Consider the following 22,423-nt stretch of genomic DNA (forward strand, 5'->3'; position numbering starts at 1 on the left):
AGTCAGGAGGTACATTGGGCTACTTTCCAGCAGACGACAGCATGGCGGTGGCATAGCACGAGTTTTTCCTCTTCCTTTCTCATTTCTCTCCCTCTCAACACAACGACAGCCCCCAGCCACGCTCCCAATGCTCCCTCCTCTCCCCGCAGCCGCTACAGGTGAGGCAAGGCAGCATAAAACCTCAAAATGGCGGGGAATTTGGTATTCAAACACGACACCCTCAGAATGTTGTTTTGGCAAGTTGTCTCTGAAACTCACTGGCTATTTAACTTTTTTGTTTGTTACTTAGTTGTTGCGGTATTTATTCATTACAAATTTATGTAAGTGATTTTTTTTATATGTTTTCTTATTGTTTGGGTGAGTTACACTAGTGATGTGACTAGTAATTTGCGGGAATTAAGCTAATAACAAATACGGTAACAATTTTTTTTCTTACAGTGTTGTCATGCAGTTTTATCCTTCTAGTTTGGTGTGAATGATTTGTGGTAATTTTTGTGTTTTTTATGTGTGTTTAGCTAGTGACATGTCTTCTAATTAATGCAAAGTAAGCCAATAACAGTCACTTAAGAATTATAACTGTGCTGTAAAAAAAAAAAAAAGTTATGTATTCACTAACATGTCTTTACCTACATTTTGCTTAATTGGCAGTTTTGTAGTGTGGTTACTGTATGGATATGCTGTGTGTAGTCAGGTGAGGTAGCGTGAAACTAAGTAAATAAGAAGCCAAGTGAGTGGGTTAAGATAAGAATTTTGGAGTATTTACGAACAAATCTTTACCAGTGTCGAAGTTAATCGGCAGTTTTGCAGTGTGGGTAGTGAGTGGGTGTTGTTTATTTAGTCAGGTGAGGTGGCGTGGAATCAACAGTTAATGGGAAACCAGGTAAGTGAGTGAGTGGGTCAAGATAAGGAATCAAGGGCACGTGTGTGTTTGTGTGTGTGTGTGTGCGTTGCTTTGAATCAGACAATGCATTACTGGCCCCGGGAATTATACAGAACACTGTCAAGTTTGTAATCTGTGTATGTAGTTAGTAATGTTTTGTTAAAGTGTAGTGAAATATGATAAACTCTTTTACTTCTTTTAGTGCTAACTCATGATGTTAGGAACCAGTTAATGCAGTACTAGATGGTACAGAAGGGCACATAACATTATCTGTCTTTCATGTGTGCAGAGTGAAAGCGAACTGATCAGCTTGTTTCCTTCATTTAGATCGTGCTGATTCATTATGTTGGGAACCAGTCAATGCATTAGTGTTCCCAAGAATGATATGGAGCATTCCTTGTCTAGTAATGGTTTGGGTGTGCAGGCTTGATGGCTTTTTGCAGCTTCTCTTACTTTATTATGTTCTTAAGTTCTAATAGTAAGATTTAATTATATATATTGCTACTCCAGGTATGCATAATGTTAATTCTCTCTCTCTCTCTCTCTCTCTCTCTCTCTCTCTCTCTCTCTCTCTCTCTCTCTCTGCCCATAGACTAAGGCCCCACCATGCCTGGGAAGGTGAAGGTTCGTGTGCTGGCAGGCCGCAACCTGCCGGTGATGGATAGGTCGTCGGACACCACAGATGCCTATGTGGAGGTGAAGCTTGGCCAGGTCACCTTCAAGACAGAGGTGTTCAGGAAGAGCCTCAACCCACAGTGGAATTCAGAGTGGTTCAGGTTTGAGGTGAGAGGAGAGAGAGAGAGAGAGAGAGTGGTTAATAGGATAAAGTGAAGGTGGAATACTTAAGAAATTCACAAGAGGAACCATTTTATCCACTATTGTATAGATAATGACAACAGATATCCTCACATCAGTAAGATGACATGAAATTGAAATACTGTAGAATGTCAATTTGTTGCAAAAGAATTTTAGATTATTAATTTAAAATGGTACCAAAGAGAAAGGCCAAAAATCTATTTAGAATGAATAATTTTTATTTTTAAGTGAATTTAACTCAGCATGCATTATTTTCCTTCCACGAGAACCTTTTCGTTAAAACAATTTTTCTATTTTGTGTGAAATTGATTTAAAGCAAAGTCTTGTGGACTGTAACTCACATTAAATCAGCATTCTGCTGTATATATGCAATTTACAAAGGGAACTATTTCACTCATCATCAAATACAAGACAATAACAAACACCCTCTCATTCATGCTCAAATTTACAAAGGAACACTCATCATCAGATACAGAATGACAGCAAACACCCTCATATTTCCACATTATCACAGGTGGATGACCAGGAACTTCAGGACGAGCCACTACAGATCCGCTTGATGGACCACGACACTTACTCTGCCAACGATGCCATAGGGAAGGTGTATGTGGACCTGAACCCCTTGCTGCTCCCCCCACAGTGCCACCTCCCCTCCCAGAGGCCACATGACCCCTCCCAGCCAGGTCTGTCTGTTGGTTTTGTGTGGTTTTATTTATGTTTGTGCTTGTTTTCTTACCTTGTTCTGTTTACCTGGTCATATCTTCTCTTTTTCTTTTCTTGTCTAATGAGTGCAATTTAAATCTCATGTCATGTTCTATGTTGATGATAGTGTAGACAGTATATACTCTTTAATATCATTATATAGCATTTCATGTCTTATTTTTTTTCATCTTTCTCTAATTTAAATCTCTGATGGTGATTTTCTTGGGTTCATGTACTCTCTAATATCAATATTTTCTTTGTTGTCTTCTAGGCACAGCAGTCATGTCAGGTTGGCTTCCCGTCTATGACACAATGCATGGGATCCGAGGGGAGGTCAATATTGTCGTCAAGGTGGACCTCTTCTCAGATTTCAACAGGTTTCGACAGTCATCGTGTGGAGTCCAGTTCTTCTTCAGTGAGTAACTAGTCAAGCTACAATACAGTTGATTATTCCTGCTTATCTGTCAGTGATTTGTCAGCATTTATGTAAATTAATTTAACCATTATTCTCAGTCTTTCTGTCTGTGTACACACACTCACACACACACACACACACACACAGTACAACAGAAACCATCTCTTGATATTACTACCATTCCTTCACATAACATGGACATATCCAGGACATAATCTTTTATTTCACAGGTGTTTCATAATCACACTTTTAACCAGTCTCCCACCACTGACTCACACACACACACACACACACACACACACACACACACACACACACACACACAAAACCACCTCTTGATAAATACTACCTTTCCTGAATTTAACACAAATATAACATGAACATTTTAATTGACCTCCCTTTTATAATCACACTTAATCCATCACTCACCACCTACCCAGCTCCGGAGATCCCTGCTGGGTACCGCTGCCAGAACATCGTGGGCTTTGTGGAGGAGCTGGTGGTGAATGACGACCCAGAGTACCAATGGATAGACAAGATTCGTACGCCACGTGCCAGCAACGAAGCAAGGCAGACTCTCTTCTTCAAGCTGTCTGGAGAGTTACAGCGTCGCATTGGCCTTAAAGTACTGGAGCTTGGAGGGAATGCAGTCATCAGGTAAAGTGTCCTCTTTGTGTTTGAGTTTGTAGGGCTATTTTAGTGGTTCACCTTATGTACTTTACTTTGTCATTGTTTTGTTTACCGTCCTGATTTTTCGTTATAATATTGAATGGCTTATAAGTCTTTCTTCTTTTCTCAGGCAATCTGTTTTTCTTATGTCCATCCTTGTCATGTTTTCCACTCTTTTTTTTTACTATTTTCATTGCAGTTCATCCATGTTTTATTCATATTATTTTGTGTTCATCAGGGTATGCTTTGCTCAGTAGATAGAACTTTAACCATGTCTTTATTCATAAAGGTAAGTTATTTTGAGTGTTTCCCCTTGATGTACTTCCAAGACTGGATGGTTTATAAGTGTCTCCTCCTCTTCTTCCTCTTTCTTTTTTTTAAGTAATGTCCTTTTCTTATGTCTGTCCTTGTCATGTTATCCTTTGCTTTGTTTCCAGGTATTTATTTTTGATGTGTTGAAGTTCATTTCATTGCAGTTCATCCGTATTTTATTCCTATGATATTGTGTTTATCTGAGTGTGCTTTCCTGTGTAGATAGATTATTTAAAGTGTGTTTCCTGTCATGTGCTCAATTTTATTAACATATATTTTGTTTAATGACGTTATTTTGCCTTACAGGTTTTCACGGTTTAATATTATCTGCCCTTCGTTTCTAGTTTTAGTTGATTTCTTCTCAAATATTCATCCTTTTCATGGCCTCCTGTATACATTGCCCGCAAGTCTTCTTTAATTCAATATGCTGAACTTTCTCTTGTATTTTATTTGCATGTTATTGTTCTATACTGAAGAAGAGGGAAAGATCAGTTCACCTTATTTTATTCCAATTATTTTGTGTTTATCTGTGTGTGTTTTGCTTAGTAGATAAATTATTTTAAGCATCCTTCCCTTCATGTGTTCTATTTTGTTCACCAGTATTTTGTTTAATGTCTTTATTTTTGCTTTACAGAGTTGAACAGCTTATTATTCCTTTTTTTTTTTTTTTTTTTTTTTTTTTTTTTTTGATATCTTTTCTAATGTTCATGTCTCGCTGCACTATCACCAAGTCTTCTTTATTTTGATATCAAGTTTTCTTTACTATTTTCATTGCATGTTATTGCTGTGTACTGTAAGAGGTTTAGGTCAGTTTACCACATTTTCTTCCAATGATTTCATGTTTATCTGAGTATGTTTTGCTTATTAGATTATTTTAAGTGTTTTCCTTTGTGCATTCTCTTTTTGTTTATCTTTATTTTGTTTAATGTTTTATTTTCCCTTACAGGGCTTCACGGCTTATTACTCCACCATTTTTTTGAGTTTTAAATGATCACGTTTTTAATGTTTCACCACACCATCCCCAAATCTTCTTTATTTAATATGTTGAGCTTTCTTTATTATTTCCATTGCATGCAGTTGCTTTATTCTTAAGAAGAGGTTAAGATCTGTTCACCATACTTTATTCTAATGATTTTGTTTAAGTGTATTTTGCTTAGTAGACAGAACATTAAACATAACCCATGTGTTTATCTATAAAGCTCTCACAGAAACCTCAGTTTTAGTACCAGAAATCATAGCTCTAATGAGGATACCAGATTGAACAATAACTTTTATTAATATACAAGGAATTATCACTGACGTAGATCCTGCCGGCCTCTCCTTGCAGTTACCGCCAGTACTTCGATCTTGAGGGAGAGACAGGTATTGTGGTGAGAGGTCTAGGGTCGGCCGTCACCCTTGTCAGGCTGCACTATGACACAGGCGGAGGGGGAGGCACAACACACTCCCCTTCACCACTGCGAGAGATCACCAACCAGAGAGAGTGAGTAATGTAGGGACTGGGGTCTTATTGTGTATGTGTGTGTGTGTGTGTGTTATAGGTTTTTTTTACAGATTCAAGTTCATGATGTCCCTTTTATTTTTTGGTGTGTATGTGTGTGTGTGTGTGTGTGTGTGTGTGTGTGTGTAAATTTGTTTACATATTTGATATTTGCATCCTGTGAATAGTTCTTTGATTCTTAGGTATTGAAATGCTGCTTTAAGAAATAGTAATACTAGGTCTTGCTTTTAGGGACTCATGAAAATGCATAAAGGCAATTATAACAAGTCTTTCAATCAGTTAATGTACCAATCATGCTTATAAATGATCATAGTATTCAGGGGCATAGTTCTGGGGGTCATAACTGCCAGTGTGACAAAGCAGTGTAAAGCTTAAAGCCTCTTCAAACAAGCTGAGTTAAAAAAGACATCCCAAAATAAAAAAAAAAATAAAAAGGCTTCACAACATCTCTAGCTTATGATACACCTTTGCTGACTCACTTCTCACGGCATTGCTTGTCTTGTCAGTGTGTGAAAATTTCCGTGGATTCTTCTCGGCTAATGTTCTGTTGCTCCCGTGCGCCACTAGTTCCTCTGGTAATACTGTTTTGTGGGAGTATTGCTCTGTGTGTCTGTTTGTGTCTTTGCTCTTTTTGCTGTTGTGGTTCCTCTTATGTTGTGTCATTCATGTTTCTCTATTCTTGTTTCTCTTTCTGTTTATATTTCTACATGTCTTTTATCTTTCTTGTCTGTCTTTTTCCATCAGCCTCATCACTCTTTGTTTTAAGTCTTATTCTTCTGGTCTTTATCTCTTATTTAGATACTTGTTTGTCCAACTTTTTATTTTATTTTATTACATTCTAGTGTATCTTTTCAGTCTGTTTTCTTTGCCTCATTGTCTTTTAAGCCTTTTTCTTGTCTGATATTTGGCTTTCTGTATCTTTTTATTTTTATTATTTCTCTGCGTCTAATTTTTCCTGTCCCTCTTTCTTCTACATTCTGTCCATATGATTTTTCACTTCAGATACATCTCAGTGTCTTCTGTGTTGTTTTATCTCCTGTTGCAACTCCTTGGTACAATGTGTGTCTCTTAATCATCTCTGGAATTATCATTATGTGTTAAATCTTAATATGCTTGCTTAGGACAATTTTAGATGTGTTGGGTATGGATGCCTTGAGAACCCAAGACAGATGAGAGTATAGTTATCGTCAAAAGTAAAGTAATGTTCTGTGTTCATTCCATTTTGTTTTGCCTTTCTCCTCAATCTCAAGTCTACTGATCTGTTGAGTGTCTCCCAACAGAACCTGATAGATTCTCAGCATATCAGAGGGCTTGGATGTGAGGGAATAACAGTGGAAGTGAGTGTGATCTGTTACTTGATTATTGACTGTATCTACACTGGTTGTCTGTGGTGTAAAAGGAGACTTGTGATGGAGTGAGGGGACTGAGGATCCTGTCTTCCAAGCAGTTGTTCCTATGGTGAAGCAAGGTGTAGAGAGGGAGGGATGGCTCTTCTTTCCCCAGACCCTCTTGTTGACGTCCATCTCAGCTGCCTGACTCTAGGGGTGATGACAGCCTGGTATATAGATGAATTTTGACTTATTATTATTGTTGATGCTATTGTTTTGTTTTTATCATTATCACTATTCTTGTTAGCCATTATTATTGTTATTATTATTATTATGTGATGCTTGTTTTATCTTCTGCAGTCATTATATTTTGTAATTTTAGCAGTATATGTAAGTCATGCTCCATGTCTCAATTTATTACTATTATTATTTTTTTTTTTTTTGCATTGTGGATCTAATTTTAATTTTTTTTTCATCAGGTAGATATTTTTTGCCTGTCTTGACATTCTCTAAATTTGTATTAATCTTTATTTCATCTTTTTCTCTCATCATCCTTCTCCACCTGATGTAATCCTGCTAATATAATCTTCTAACCTTATTATGGTTGTTGGTATGGCGTGTTGGCTAATTCGTGTCTTGCTTGTATTGGTTGATGTGTTTCTTCCTCCTGATTCAATTTCTTACATTTAATGACTTCAAAATAATTTTCTCTAAATTTCTGGTCTCCATTTCACTTTTGTTATTTCCTCCATTTCTAATTGATACTCATCATTTGCACCTTCCATTTCTTCCTATATATTTTTTTCATCCACACATTTTTATTGTATCATATCCTTCCTTCCTTTCACCCATTCTGTGTACATTTTCCCCCTTTCATTCTCTCTTCTCTCCTTCTATGCACTTCCTCCTCTTTCTCCTCCCAGAGAGGAGGATCTGGTGCTAGAAAACATCTATGCTGTTTCCTTGAGCCCTTCCCATCCCCTCATGCCCATCTCAGTGGTGCATCTTCCTCCTCACAAGCAGTCCACTGCCTCAGCTCCCCCATCCTGCCTTTGGCTGCCCCCTGCACCCATGCACAGCCTCCACCCATGTCACAGTGGCCTCCCTTACCCCTCTCCATCTACATCTCCCACTCTGCCATCTCAGTGGCTGGACCTGATGGTGGGGCCAGGGGTGGGGGAGGGCCATGATGGGAGGGGAGGCCGCTGGATGCTGCGGGGACTTCCCCTGGGTCCTCTGGGGAAGCGAAAGACTCGGCCCGCAACCTCTGTTGTGCAGCACCCGCCTGTGTTCATGCAACGGAACCCCTCCATGGGCTGGCGTCAGTCCAGCCGGGGACACCCCAAGCACCACAAGGCCTGGACAGCCAAGTCAGGACCCCATGGGATGGCTCACAACAGCTCCCGCAAACCAGCCAATCACGACAGTCTGGAGTCCCTGAGGGCTGGCCTGCGCCGCACTGCCCAGCGTGTCATGAGGCTGCGTGCTGGTCTGGAGAAATCACAGAGCTTTGACACCGGCACTGTCCACTCCAGGCAAGTTGGGGGAACCTCCAAGGGCACCAAGACTGTGGGACGCCTTCTGAAAGCCCGTGGCCAGTCCTGGGCTGCCCCAAGACAGCCACACTTAACCCTGAGACAAGCCAGAGAATCCCTCACCTCTCCTGATGACTGTAGAGATGACTGGGACCTGGACTCCCCTGACATAGTGGAGGTGGTGGGCCTGGAGGAGACTGAGATAGGGGAGGAGGATGAGGAGGGCCCAGAGGTTACAAGCATCCAGTACTCCTTCAAGCGAGTCTCTGCTGCCCACTCTGACCCAACTCTTAACAGGAGTATCTTTGCCAAGCAGCGGCTTGCGGCAGCAAGGGTACAGCCGCCTGCCCAGATACAGCTGGTGTCTTCTGATGAGGAGGACTGCAGCTCTGGCCAGGGCTCCTCTGATGACAGCAGTCCAGAATGCCAGCCCATGCCAACTTTGCCTGTTTGCTCCCCTAAGAAGCAAAAGTTCTACCTGAGTGAGGACAGCCTGGAGAATGCAGAGCCTGCCCTTCTGACCTTGCCGGCTGCCCCATGCCGCTCCTCCAGTGACTCTCAGTTGATGGAGCTGGAGAACTATCCTGGCTCTCCTTTTCGACCCAAGTGCCACACCTTTTCAGGCAAGGAGAGGCCCAAACTATTCTTGAAAACCATCCAGGGCCAGGATGACCTGCACCTGATAGACGGTGGGAAGGCAGAGTGTCATAAAACTGCCAAAAAGGTACCACTCTCACCCATTGTCCCAGAATTCTCTCCTGAATCCCTCACCTTCACAGACAACACCCAGCAGTGTTATGAATTAGAGGGGGAGCACTCTGCCACTTCTCTACCCAAGGAGGAAACAACAAAATCAAAGAAAGGAAAGATGGTTCTTACCTTAAATTCCCTCCAGCCTCATGCTTCACACACACACTCCTCCACCCTCCCTCTCCTCCCTGCCATTGCAGTCACTCCCTCCACTCCAGTCCTTCCTGCTAGGTCCCGTACATCTCCTGGTACTCTGGGGCAGGAGTGCTATGCTTGTGGGGTGCAGGGAACTCCCACAGTCCTCACATCCAGAATTGTGGAAGGCAGGGAAGAGACTGAGCTGAATGCCGCCAAAGAATCATCATTTTCCTCTTTCATCTCAGGATCATCTTCCTCCTCCTCATCATCCACCCCTCCTACCATCTCCAGTACTTGCCATTCTCCACTTCCTCCTCCACTGTCACTTTCCATTCTTCCTCCTCCTCCTCCTCCTCCTCCTCCTCCTCCTCCTCCTCCTCCTCCTCCTCCTCCTCCTCCTCCTCCTTCTTCCTCTCTTCCTCATAGTGTGAGCATGGAGAATCAGGAAATGCTGGAGTCTGCTTTAGATGTAGTAGTGTGTGCTAAGTGTGCTCCTCCTTCTCCCACCCTGCCCTCGCCTCGCCCCGCCTCTAGCCTAGACATGCTTGCGGAGGTCCGGCCAGGCTCGGCACCCTCTGTCGGCTCCCCCAAGCGGCCCTTGGCCCGTAGTCGTCACACTAGCGGCTGTTACCCCTCCTTCGTGTCCAGGAGTCCGCTGCCCCCAGAGCCTGATGCACCACAGACAGCCCCCATCCCCCAGCCCAATGGAGTGGTTGGGGGGGGCCCAGGAGCGGGAGGCACAGCTGCAAACTCCTCACCCACACACTCCGGGAAGCTGGCCAGTCCTGCCCGCACTCCTGGAGTCTCCATCAACAGACGGTCTTCAGACTCTGACCTCTCCATCACTCCTAAAGGTCAGTATCCTCATTGCCTTACATCTTGATTTTTTATTTTTTATTATGTAAGAGGGGCACTGTCAAGGGTAACAAAAGTGGAAATTTAAATAAATGAAACGGGTCCACTGAGGTGCCAATCCAAAAAGAAAGGTCAAAAGGGTCATCCAAAATTTGAGGATAAGTGTCTTGAAACTTCCCTACATTTACTCTTAAGATACCGTGTAACTCCTGACATTATACAAAACCATCAGTATCATCATGAGTTCTGTCAGTCTCTCCCTCAAACACAGGAAGCAGCCTAGCAGGGAGTGGAGGGTCCTCGAGTGGGGGTGTGGTGGGAAAGGTGGGAGGCAGCGCACTGTCTGCCTCACACCACCGCCCCATCATGACCCAAGAGTCCTTTGACCTCCTGGAGTATCCTTTCCTCACCATGAAGTCCTTCCCACCAGGCTTCATCCTTCATCTAGGTAAGCAGTTCGGCAGGAGTTTCAACATTATGACCATGATAACAGCAACAAGGATAACACTTAAAACATTGTGTGGAGTATTTTCTTCTCCAGTAGCATTACCCAGAACAAATATAAGCAGTACAGCAACATCACAGCTTGTAGTTTAGAAAAGCTGTTTTTAAACAGTTACTTATTTTCTTTAGCAAGGACTGAAAGGTTAAGACAATTTGATTGTAGGGACACGAAGGTAACTTGTACAGTCATGGTCAAAAGTCCCTTAAACTGCTGCTGCATAGGCTGAGAATCATTTATCTGAAATTCTGAAATCTGAAAGTTTTTTTTAATTGTGACATGTCATATCACAAATGGAAAACTCCACAATGTGGTGGAAAGGTTCCACTGCATGGCAGTTTACCACTTTTTGATCCCTCCCGTGGCTGTAGATCAAGTATCAAAGCTTTGACCTATGAGCATGCTGTCATATTTACACTTCGTCAGTTTTTTGCGACTACTGTAAAACTACATTTAGGATATGTGCATAAGCTATATTATGAAATGTAAATGGATATCTTGTGTAGACTCAGGTCCCATCTTCAACCTGTTCCATTTTATAGATGCAAATAATATTCCAAAAACTACAAAAAACTAAAATCCACAACACTTTCAGTCCTTGGAATTTCAGATAAGTGATTCACAACCTGAATTAACCATTTCACCTCAAGTCTGATCTCTTGACAGTTTCCTTACTAAAGTTAGCTAACTAGTTATTAGCAAATCAGTGGACTTTATACTGAGGGAATAAACAGTAAATACCAGAAGGTTAGTAAGCCTGATTATGACTTTACCTTAACCACACACCAGGAGGAACCGTCAGCGCCCGATCCGTCAAGCTGCTGGACCGGCCACACCCTCCGGAGGAAGTAGAGACTCGAGACAATTGGTGGACACAACTCAGGATGGAGATCAGGTCCCACACACGCGCCCTGGCTTGTAATGTGGTGTTGGGCTATGAGGAATTCACCACTATTAGGTAGGTATTGGTTATAGGGAGTTCACCACTAGCAGGTAGGTATTTGACTGAGGTGTGGAAGAGAGACTCCAGGTCTTTGTTTGACCAAGCCTGCTGTCCCTGGTAAGAAAATAATTAAGGGAAGGTGCAAGAAGCTGTCAGGCCTACACGTGGCAGTCCCTGTATGATATATATATCTCTACCTGTTTCCACCTATCATCGTCATCCATAAATTTGTCTAATATTTTGAAGCTCCCTAATAATTCAGCACCAACAACATGATTACTGAGTGTATATCATTTGTCTACCACTCCACTTGAGAACCAGTTCCTTCCTGTCTCTTTGTCAGTGTTACCTGTCACATCAGCTATACTGAATGATGATTTCCTTACAGTTCTCAAGAGTGGTTGTTAGTTTAAGAGTTGATGTTAATTTAAAATTTCTACAATTGGTTAATGTAGTATTGATCATTAGTTGATTGATCTCTGAGTATTGATGTTGATTGAGTGTTAACATTAGTGACTCAACCCTTCATGTACCATAGATGCTTTCATAGTTGTTCTTATCCTTGTGGCTGTTCTCTTTAGCAGCTGTCACCTTGGTGGGCATTTTTTCATACCTCCTTTTTGTTGTTCTTGGCTAGAGAATAAAAACAAACAAGAAAATCATTCAAACAGTTCTTTCCATGTTGCCTGATGGTTGAATTGTCCTGCAGTGATGAGGTGATTGTACTCAATGCAACTGGCACGGCAGCAGTGATCAGCCTCCGCTATCTGGAGACAGACAACATTGGAGGCATGTCAGGGCTGCCCAGATCCCTCCGTGACCCCATGACCCTCTCTCTCGACCGCAAGGACTTTGAACAACAGCAACAACAGCAGCAGCAGCAGCAGCAGCAGCAGCAGCAGCAGCAGCAGCAACAACAACAGCAACAACAGATGCAGCAGGGGGGAGTGCCACAGCAGGCGCCAGGGAAGGTCCAGGCCTGCAAGGAGGGACACACAGGCTCACAGGTTAGTCAGTCTGGCTCCCACAGTCTGCCTTGTGTAGCCTGTGTTGAATATCCATGGTCAGGTTTAGGTGTTTGTGTTTAAATCAGCCATAAGTATTTTTCTTGCAAACTTATACAATGGCTGAATGGAGACAATTACAGAGGGTGCTTTAGTCTCATTGCTAGTGCAGATTTTGATGAAATTAATCTTGTATTTTGAAGTAATTTATGTATCTAAAGAGTGCTGCTAGGTACCACTTATTACTTTCACTTTCCTATGCAAAATCTTGGTACTCTAATTGTTCTTTCTTGTTCATGGAAGCTTCCAAATGTTTTCAGGCAGAAAATGAAACATTATGTATCCGTCTCTTTTCTTTTCTGCTCCATCGTAGAAATAATTGGAATCCTTAAAAAGATGACATTTTTGCCTGGCAAGTTGGGTAATTGAGACATGACATTACAGTGTATGAATAAAATACAGAAGGGAGAGTCCCCAGTCCCTTCCTCCATCCCTTTCAGTTGCCTTTTATAATAGGCAGGGAATATAATAGCAGTGTTCTTCCAACCCAGCTACAGAAATAGTGGCCTGGCCACGGCCCCTCTGTTACTATAGTAAATGTCATTCTGCCATGCCAACAAGTCCTTAACTCATCGTCCCTCAATTGTACCACACTCTTGTGCTGTGGCAGCGAAGTGATCAGCAATACCAGACACGTTGTGAAATGTTTTGTTGGGTACGCTGCCTCTTTTTTCTCCTGAATCTCTCCCGAGTTTCACTATGGGATATGATCTGTCACTAAGAAGCATCCTTCTGTAAGTAAGCACCACAGGAATACAAGAGGTGTTGGGGAAGTGTGTATGCCTTGCAGGGTTGTGGGCATAATAGGCAGTGGTACAGGAGGTTATAAGGAATTAGGCTGATACAGTGGGAGGGTGTGAAGACTGTGACCTACCTTTAAAAATCTCCATAGGTGTGCTTGAGGCATAGAGTTTCAAGCCCTCGCCCTCTTAAGCGATTTGTTGTGAGTACCTTGCTTTCCTCTCTGCCTCCTGACTGCAAGACACAAACATATGCTCACATATATACATCCACACACCCACATACATACACACACACATGCCAGACCTACTTCCAATAGACAGAGTGGAAGAGAGTAGAACTAAAAGCTTCCTTTATTAAAGAGTTGCAGTGCTCTGTTCCAGTCCTTAGTGTATAGTTGTTCATAGCTTTTCTTGAAAGGTCATTTTTATTATTATTATTTTTCTCTTGTCTTAGCAAACTATGAGTAATTATAGACATGACCTCCACATGCCTACACTGTTCACAGGACATGTGATGGCTATCTTTTGGTAGAGTTCACAAAGCAAATAACATATTATGTTATATTATGTATAAAAATGTGAGCAAAGATGCTGCATACTTTTGGTGTTTGTTCCTTCCCCTACTCTGGCTTGTTTCACTCCCCTTTGCTCACTGGGCTCAGGTTTAGGGGTCAGCAGGACCTAACCTATGTTGACCTCTGTGTTTAAGCTTACTTTTCACTAGTATTTATACAACAGGCTGACTCTCCTCTCCCTTCATGTAATTGACTTTATTTGGCCTGTGAATAGTCCCCCCAAACTAGCTACCAACATTTACTGGCATGGTTAAGGTCAATGAAGGAGACAAATTTAAAGAATTCTCAAAAGTTTGGTTTAACAGCATGTCCTCAGTGTGAATTACCATATGTTAAACATAATTGTTATGTATATTATGTATATTACAACATGTTATCAGGTTCAGAAGTCAGAAATAATTTGGTGGTGCAGTATTTATTGGCTTCCCACTGTGGCCACATTCCAAACTACTTCATAAAACTGTGTGTGCCTCTATCTCTCCAGTATAGTTGTGTACAGTGAGTCAGTTCTTAACATGCCAACACCTACCCCCCATAGATCCCCATCTTGGCCATAGTTTGCTCTGCACAGTGTTTTTTGTAATGGCACTGCACTGTCAACTTTAAGTACTAAACCAAATGGTCATAGTTTTGGTTTTAGGTAGAAATCTTTCCTTTGACTTTTTAACTCTCAATTTTCTTGTAAAGGATGTCAGTATAAGAAGAGCCTGCTGTATTCAGTATTCTGCTGTGATATAAAAATCACAAGCTGTATCAGTAAGAGTTTCAGGGTATCAAAATCTACTGGAGTTCATTTGAAAGTATTGCAATCTGTACATCAGTGTATGAGAAACTCACCTCCTTGAGTTCTGGCTCACATGAGTTCATTGGAAGAAGGTTTTATCAGCACCACTGCACTCAACACTGCTGTTCTTTTCCTCACTTTCACTTTTTGCATCCTTTTTTCTCATTTTCATTTATGTAATTCTCTTTCGCTAGGCAGTAGTCAGCCTTGTATCATTGCTTGCCTTATGCACTTACAATTAAAAAAAAAATCACTTGAATATTGGTAAATAAGTTTAAGGAAGATTTAAGTATTTTCTCTTTTTCTCTTCAAAAATCTAATATCTGGCATGAATTATAATTCTTGGCTTTTATAATACTATACTTAAAACCTTTAAGTCATGCCTTTACTGCTTGTTCAAATCCAGTTTTCTTAGAGTTTTCTGCACTTCCCTAATCACCTGATTTAACCATCTCATTGTGTGTATGTGTGTGTGTTCCAGAGGAGGAAACATGGCAGTGTAATGTGCTACATATATTGTAATAGTCTATTTATTTTGTATGTATGATGTGTTACATAAAACATATCTTACAGCTGCAAGTATATGTGTGTGTGTGTGTGTGCTCATAACTCAGTGAACATTCCCAGCATCCTGAGTGAGGCATGAACCTCAGCCAGCTGTGTGATTAGCAAGGGGATCACCTTGGAACTACCAAACAGTGTGTGTGTGTGTGTGTGTGTGTGTGTGTGTGTGTGTGTGTGTGTGTGTGTGTGTGTGTGTGTATGTGTCCTCATGAACAATGAGATCCTCTTTTATTTTTCATTTTTTATTAATTTATGCTAGATGCAATGTTCTGTTTTTCTTTTACTTTCCACAGCACGCTGCACATTGCACTGCTTGGTTTTTATTAGTGGTAAGAGTAATTGTTGTATACTCTTAAGGGTAGAAAGGCATCGCATAGTGACTTCCTTGATTTTTGTGTTTTCCTCAACTTTTCTGTTTTCGATATGATATTATTCAGTCAAATTAGGGTTTGGGTTTTATTCTACATTAAACTGTAGTTGACATTAAGGCATTGTGCTGGAAACATATATATATAAGTATTAAATACTGTACATAGAAAAAGTATGGGTAAGGTTTTTCCCTGCAGCTTTGTATTCCTGAGATTTCCCTTCCCCTCTAGAGAGAGACAATACCAATGGAGTTTGGCAGCAGTGAGCTCTTTGTGAGGTGAGGTTTTGGCATCCCTGTAGTGTGAGGTGGAGCATGGCAGGCAGGGACACTCTGGGTCATGGTGGATCAGGGTGGGGCTCCAGGCTCTGTACTAAAAGAAAGTGGCTGTGGATACCATTGTGACTGAGCCTGGAATCTTGAAGTGCTGCTCTGTTGGGATTTACATGTAGTTATATTAAGACGTTTTCTTGAATGCCTGAATTAATGTTCTGTATACGTATTGTTGGTATTTAGGATTGCAGAGGATTTTGTGTTTAGATGTTGTGTACATACCGGATCATTCTAGCTGCTGCGGAGGGCTGGCTCACTCCGCTTGCCAAATTGCGAGGCTTCGCCCTCCAGAGCAGCTGGTGCTACCAAGAACCGACGAATGGATGGGGTAAAAGAAAAGAAAGAAAGAAATATAAGTGTGATCCACTCACTAACAGAATCCAGTTTTATATGTAGATCTTAAGAAAAGTTTGAATTGTATGTCATCCTTCAGTAGTTACTTTTCAATGAATTCAAATTTCTGTTGATCAACAAAGAATGGCTAATAAGAAGTCACTTTGTAGAGAGATCCCTTGTGTGTCATTCCTTGTTGATGGATGGATGCTCTTCCTTAGCTTCAGTCAGTTGCCTGATTTACTTCCTACTTTCATATATGTGACAGCTCTAGACAACAAAAATAACAATGGTTTTTGATATATTTAGTTTAGTTGGGATGAGTTTGCAGTCTATGCAGTGTGGTGTACTAATTACACTGTACTTCCATGTATGAATTTTAGTCATTGTTTTATCTATACACTCTCAATACTGAATATTGTTAGAATATAGAATATCTCAGCATTGTGGGGATGCTGTGATAGATGAAGCAGTGAGCCAAGCCACTGTACAAGTTGTTGGCAATGTGTCAATGGTCAGCTTGGTGGTGCATCATTGACCTGCTGCCCTACTCCCTCCAGCATCCCTCCTCACTCCAGGCTGCTGCTGGGAAGTGTGATACCATAGAGGAGTTGAAAAATGACATTTTCATAATCATTACATGGACTTTTTGTATTAGCAATATTTTTAAAGAAATTAGTGAGATTCATTCATATAGGTATTGGAAATAGGGGGCTTACCATTTATTCCAGCCTATGATATACATGCTGCTGCCTCACTGCATGATGTATAGCACTTTATGGCACCACTCAGAGCTTGGGATATGACTTTGGAGTAAGATTTCTCATCACTCACCTATTAAATGTCCTTTTGAGAGAAAAATACCAGATCATCAATAAGTAATTACTTCTAATTTCACATATACACAAAAAGAATCACACTATCATACAATTTAAAGCACAATATACATCCCATCTTTTTGTCTACAACACACTATTTTTCTCTCCTTGTTTTGAAATTTTGTTACTTGTCCAGCCTGAATTTGATATCTGTCACAGATGATGAATGTAAACTTCCATAAAACAACTTGTTTGATGGCTTGGGGTTGTGGCTTACTGATATCTGAGGACTTTTAGTAGGTGAATGACTTATAGTTAAAAAGCAAGAGTAAGAAACATTCTTGCAGACATACTGTTGAAGAAATGATTTTTGTTATTGTATTATTGTGTGTGTTTCGTCATTTTGTGAGATGTCATTATGAATACTCTCACAGTCTTTGATTTTTTCTTTTACTTGATTGTATCTTCCTACTATTTCTTGTTAAATCTTGTTTCGGGATCATGGCATCATGTTGTGGTATGATATTTATTTATTTTGTCTTTGATGTCTCAGGATTACTGGCATTCAGGCTGCATAAATATCCCTCCTCATCTCCCTAACAGACATGCATGAGTCGCAGTCATCCCTGCATAGAGGATGGAGTGTGTGGGGAGGGTGGTGGCAGCAGCAGTGGTCCCTCTCAGTCCACAAGCAACCCCACTCCAGGCTGCCCCACTCACACCTCAGCAGCCCCCACCCTGCCCCCGCTGTGTGCCATGTGCCATGTGCCATATTCTGAAACGTCTCTTCCATTCAGGGTCAAGATCTCCAAGTGTGCTGTGTGCAGGTGAGTGAAAGTGTTATGGTGGTGTCTTGGGGCTTTTTCAGCTTTTATGTTCTTGGCCTCAAAGGTGTTAAAGAGATGCCTTGACTTGTGGTACAAACAACTGATTTTAGTAAATGTAAGGACAGACCATCCTTAGCTCAGGAAATAGTTTAGTCAGGCATGCATAGATTCACCATTTCTCAATTTCTCTTGCAAATGACTTTCAGAAAAGGAAAAGTGCCAGATGTCCTCTTCACCACCCTGGAGCTCCCGACATGTCTGCCTGTCTCTGGTGAGCTACTTGAATGGTTTCATAGTACTAAAGAATCAGCTGAGGCATCTATAGCTCATATAATTTAATTTGAATAAGCCAGTTGTGAATTCTTTGGTCAGTACTTTATTGTGACAAATGCTAATTATAGATCGTTGAAAATGATAGTGGTATTATAACTAAGTGTGTATTTTTATTGCACTTGTATATCATTACTATTCCTACCATTCCTTCTTTTGTAATCTTTGTCACTTTCATCTTCCAGGCATAGGCTGTCTCATTCAAGCCAGAGTTGCCAGATCCAAGAAGGACCTCAAGGGTGAACTGAATGCCAAGGAAATCTCAGACTCATTGCCATTCCTGGAGTATGAGCTTCATAAACACCTTATTAACAAGATGAAGGTATGTGGGAGATGAATTTGGATTTCAGGATGTATTGAACATTAATTCCTATCATTTCATAATAAATCTTACTTTAGCTTTGCACTTTTTATTTATTTATTTATTTTTTTTTATGTATTTTGAGACTTAGTGTATATGACTTGCTTGTTCATTATTCAAACTGTTTTAGAATTTTCATGATGTCCCATGTATGTTTCATTATACTTCAATTTTTTTTTATTTTTAGAATCTCTCACAATTTCAAGTGTCATTAAGTTCTGCATTCCTTCCTGATCACAAATATATTTCCTTGAAGTTTTCAAGTGTCACTAAGTTCTGAGCTCCTTCCTGATCTAAGCATATTTCTCTTTATAGATCAAGGGGATGAACTCACTGTTTGGGCTGCGGGTGCGGGTGACAGTGGGTGAGCGGCTTATTGTTGGGGTGGCCACGGCAACAGCAGTTTTCCTGACGGCACTTCCCCCACCGCCAGTTCCCCGGGTGACCGGGGGTGCAGGGCGGGAGGACGAGAAGCGCCGAGTGGAGGTACAGAAGCTCCTCCATGCCACCATTGCCCGCAACAAGGAGTGTTATGGCCTCAAACACGTGCCTGCTGTGAGTTGCCTGAGTTTTTATAGCATTTTGGGTCTTGAGTATTCACCTTAAATTTTGTTATTATTGTCATTGTTATTTTACCATACCACTTAAAAGTCTTTAAATATTTTGCCACTGCACCATATGACCACAGTGTTGCAGTGCATTCCCTTTTTAAATGTCATAGTTAACCTCTACTACTCTCCACTTTGCTCCTGCAGGATTTGGGTGATGAAGGAGTGCCCTCAGATACTGAGGATTCTGAGGATGACCTTCCTGAGATTGACCTTTCTTCAGGCAACAAAGACACATCAGTCCTGGAGGTGAGGTGCTCCTAGTCAGGCTTTAAAGTAGTGAATATAAAAATTTCTGTGTTAAAGTGATATAAATTAATTTGGTGAAGAATCAGAAGGAATAGATAGAGCCAGGAAATATGGCAATAAGAAGAGACCAGCCAAAATTTTTTACAGTGCTAGATTTTGAGGGTTATTCTTTTAATTTTAGGTTTGTTTGTTTTAAATGTGCAAGCAGTGTGACTGATCCCTGTAAAGTGAGGGCAGGAATACCTTCTTTTCTCCACTGGGGGCCAAGGGGCTGTGAGTGAGTATGAATGTGAAAGCTGTGTGCTTTGTCTTATCTGTTCCTCTTTTTTGGGGAAGGAAACAGCTTCAGTATAATATGTACAAGTGTGTGTGTGTGTGTGTGTATATATATATATATATATATATATATATATATATATATATATATATATATATATATATATATATATATATATATATATATATATATATATATATATATATATATATATATATATATATATATATATATATATATATATATATATATATATATATATATATATATATATATATATATATATATATATATATATATATATATATATAATTCTCTCTCTCTCTCTCTCTCTCTCTCTCTCTCTCTCTCTCTCTCTCTCTCTCTCTCTCTCTCTCTCTCTCTCTCTCTCTCTCTCTCTCTCCATATGCTTGATTTCAGTTGTCATTCTTTTAATTTTAGACTTGTTTATTTTAAACTGGATATGTCACACTGTCCTAAGGACAGAAGACCAACCAAAATTTTTCCTGTGCTTAATTTCAATCATTATTCCTTCAATTCTAGCTTGCTTGTTTGAAATTGAATAAGTCTTACTGTTCTAATTCCTTTGGCAGCTTGATGATATGGAAGATGCAGAAATGATTGATCTCTTAGTGGAGGCCAACCCACCGGTCCACATGGTGGCAGTAACAACTCAACTACCACCTGGAGTGCCCCGGGAGACCATCGTTACCAACCTGCAGATGTTCACTCGTGTGTGGCGGGCAAAAGTACCGACCTTGCTGAGTCACAACATTTTCAACCATTATTTTGACAAGCTGCTTCAGGTGTGTGTGTGATGTTCAGGGTGAACAAGAGACAAATCAAACCTCCAAAACATTTGATACATAATAATAATAATGGAATAGTGTTGGTTAGTAATTATATCTTTATTTCTGATCACTTGTTTCTCTAAACTTCTGTGTGATAGTCATGTTAAACAAGACACAAGTTAAATATCCAAAACATTTAACAGGAATAATGCAATAGTGTTGCTCAGTAATTACATCTTTGTTTGATCATTCATTTCTATTAATTTTTTTCCTGCAGAGTGTATATTTCAAGGTACGCAAGCTATCTCCGTGCATCATCTCGGGTCTCCGAGTGAATGTTGAGTTGCCAGAAGAGGATGAGATACAAATCAGCCTCTTTGGGATGGTGCTGGGACAGGGGACTCTTCCCACTGTTCCATCCCTCCCACCAACCAGCTCTTCCCAAAGCCAGGCCCCTGTGCCTCACTCCATTCATCCTGAAGTCCCACAGAAGAAAGCTAAACAAGGTATGACTGCTTGATATATTAGTTCACTTACTCTTTGACTGACTTACTGTGGATAACATTGTTTGTTGTATATGCATATTAAAGTTTGAAACACAATGTGGATTAGGTGAATGATTTATATAATGAAGTTTTTGCTATTGATAATTTTGCATTGTTTATGTGCAGTATGTGATACAAGGGATAAATAACAACCATGACATATTTCTTCACCTTGGGTAGTCAATGTGATAGATAAATAGATAACTTAAGTGATAAATATTTGAATTGTTTTAATCAAGTAGAATAGGATATTACAATGATTGGTAACTGAAGTGATAAATGCATTAGTTAGTTAATTGTTGAATTGTTTGAACTAAGTAGAATAGAAAATGACAACAAAAGGTAATGTCATTAATTAATTAATTGCTAAATTGTTTGAACCAAATAGAATAGAATATTACAACAGGTCACAAGTGATCAATGCTTTGGTTAATTAGACAGCTGAATAGTATGAACAAAGCATAGTACAATATTACAATAGCTGAATTAATTGTTGAATTGGTTGAACTAAGTAGAATAGAATATTACAACAGTACCAAAGCACTATCAACAGATGATGGGGAGATGATCTTCAAAATGGAGGAGCTGGTGCCAGCATCAGAGGAGACCAAGCCAAAGCCCACAGCACAGCCTCCTCCACCCTCTACCACCACCACCAGCACCATCACTGCTGCTGCCACCACCACTGCCAGCAGACCATTAATGGGAGGCATTGGAGGAGCCCTCTCTATTACCCCTGTGTCTTCCTTCCCTTCCATTCCTTCCTCCACCTCCATCAGTTCTTCCACGTCTTCTGCTAGATCATCCCTTCGTTCCAAGAATGACCCCAAGTATTGTCATGTGAGTATAACCTGAGATATTTGCTTGTGTGGCTCCTCTTGTGGTTGGTTTGGTGATTGCATGTTTGTGTTTAAGAAGTGATTGGTGAAAATGTACACAGCCACATAGCCACTACTTACATTACCCAGCATCTCCTGTTTCCTCAGTACACTCCGAGAGAGAGGTACGGAGTGGAGATAACTCCGCTATCATACATCCCTGGGGCACGCATTGAATCATATCTGGGGAACCTCAACTTTTTCTTCATCAGGGAGTCCACGAGCATCAAGGAGGTGAGAAAGGCAAGGAAGATGTGTGTACTCTTTATCAGATGACTGGAGAAAGTGTGAGAGAGGGGAGGGGAAAGAGTTATGGTTGTTATGGTTATTTACTGTATTTTCTTCCTCCAGAGTGGTGGACTAAGTGGATTCATGGGCAGCTTTGTCACTGAGGTCCTTGCACTAGTTCGAGCACATGTGGCAGCTCTGGGAGGCAATGCAATGGTTGCTTACTTCATGTCTGAATGTGTCCTCCTCCACAACCCTTACAAAAACCAGGTAAGTTGGTATTTCTCATATATATATATATATATATATATATATATATATATATATATATATATATATATATATATATTTTTTTTTTAAGTTGGAAAGAGAAAACTAGGATAGAAATAACTCACAAATGTC

The 22,423-nt window shown here is 40.5% G+C and overlaps 1 protein-coding gene across 9 annotated transcripts in view; it reads left to right on the top strand.

Annotated features, from left to right (window-relative positions):
- Positions 1-22,423, top strand: part of LOC135088693 (uncharacterized) — a 27,940-nt gene continuing 5,517 nt past the window's right edge. For 2 of the 9 annotated variants that reach the window (XM_063983638.1, XM_063983637.1), the window contains exons 1-21: positions 1-158; positions 1,473-1,663; positions 2,211-2,379; positions 2,670-2,813; positions 3,254-3,470; positions 5,122-5,277; positions 7,547-9,900; positions 10,155-10,349; positions 11,193-11,361; positions 12,056-12,353; positions 13,303-13,353; positions 17,531-17,754; positions 17,961-18,025; positions 18,270-18,406; positions 18,761-19,000; positions 19,201-19,302; positions 20,173-20,385; positions 20,648-20,876; positions 21,457-21,755; positions 21,902-22,036; positions 22,145-22,291. In XM_063983638.1, coding sequence (XP_063839708.1) covers positions 1,487-1,663; positions 2,211-2,379; positions 2,670-2,813; positions 3,254-3,470; positions 5,122-5,277; positions 7,547-9,900; positions 10,155-10,349; positions 11,193-11,361; positions 12,056-12,353; positions 13,303-13,353; positions 17,531-17,754; positions 17,961-18,025; positions 18,270-18,406; positions 18,761-19,000; positions 19,201-19,302; positions 20,173-20,385; positions 20,648-20,876; positions 21,457-21,755; positions 21,902-22,036; positions 22,145-22,291 — 5,721 coding nt within the window. In that variant the 5' untranslated portion in view covers positions 1-158; positions 1,473-1,486. Of the gene's footprint in view, positions 159-673; positions 881-992; positions 1,018-1,472; positions 1,664-2,210; positions 2,380-2,669; positions 2,814-3,253; positions 3,471-5,121; positions 5,278-7,546; positions 9,901-10,154; positions 10,350-11,192; positions 11,362-12,055; positions 12,354-13,302; positions 13,354-17,530; positions 17,755-17,960; positions 18,026-18,269; positions 18,407-18,760; positions 19,001-19,200; positions 19,303-20,172; positions 20,386-20,647; positions 20,877-21,456; positions 21,756-21,901; positions 22,037-22,144; positions 22,292-22,423 lie in introns of those variants that run through there. The other 7 variants (XM_063983641.1, XM_063983642.1, XM_063983643.1 and 4 more) reach the window with 7 other exon arrangements.

The sequence above is a fragment of the Scylla paramamosain genome, chromosome 31 (assembly GCF_035594125.1).
Source record: "Scylla paramamosain isolate STU-SP2022 chromosome 31, ASM3559412v1, whole genome shotgun sequence".
In the NCBI taxonomy this organism is placed as follows: Eukaryota; Metazoa; Arthropoda; class Malacostraca; order Decapoda; family Portunidae; genus Scylla; species Scylla paramamosain.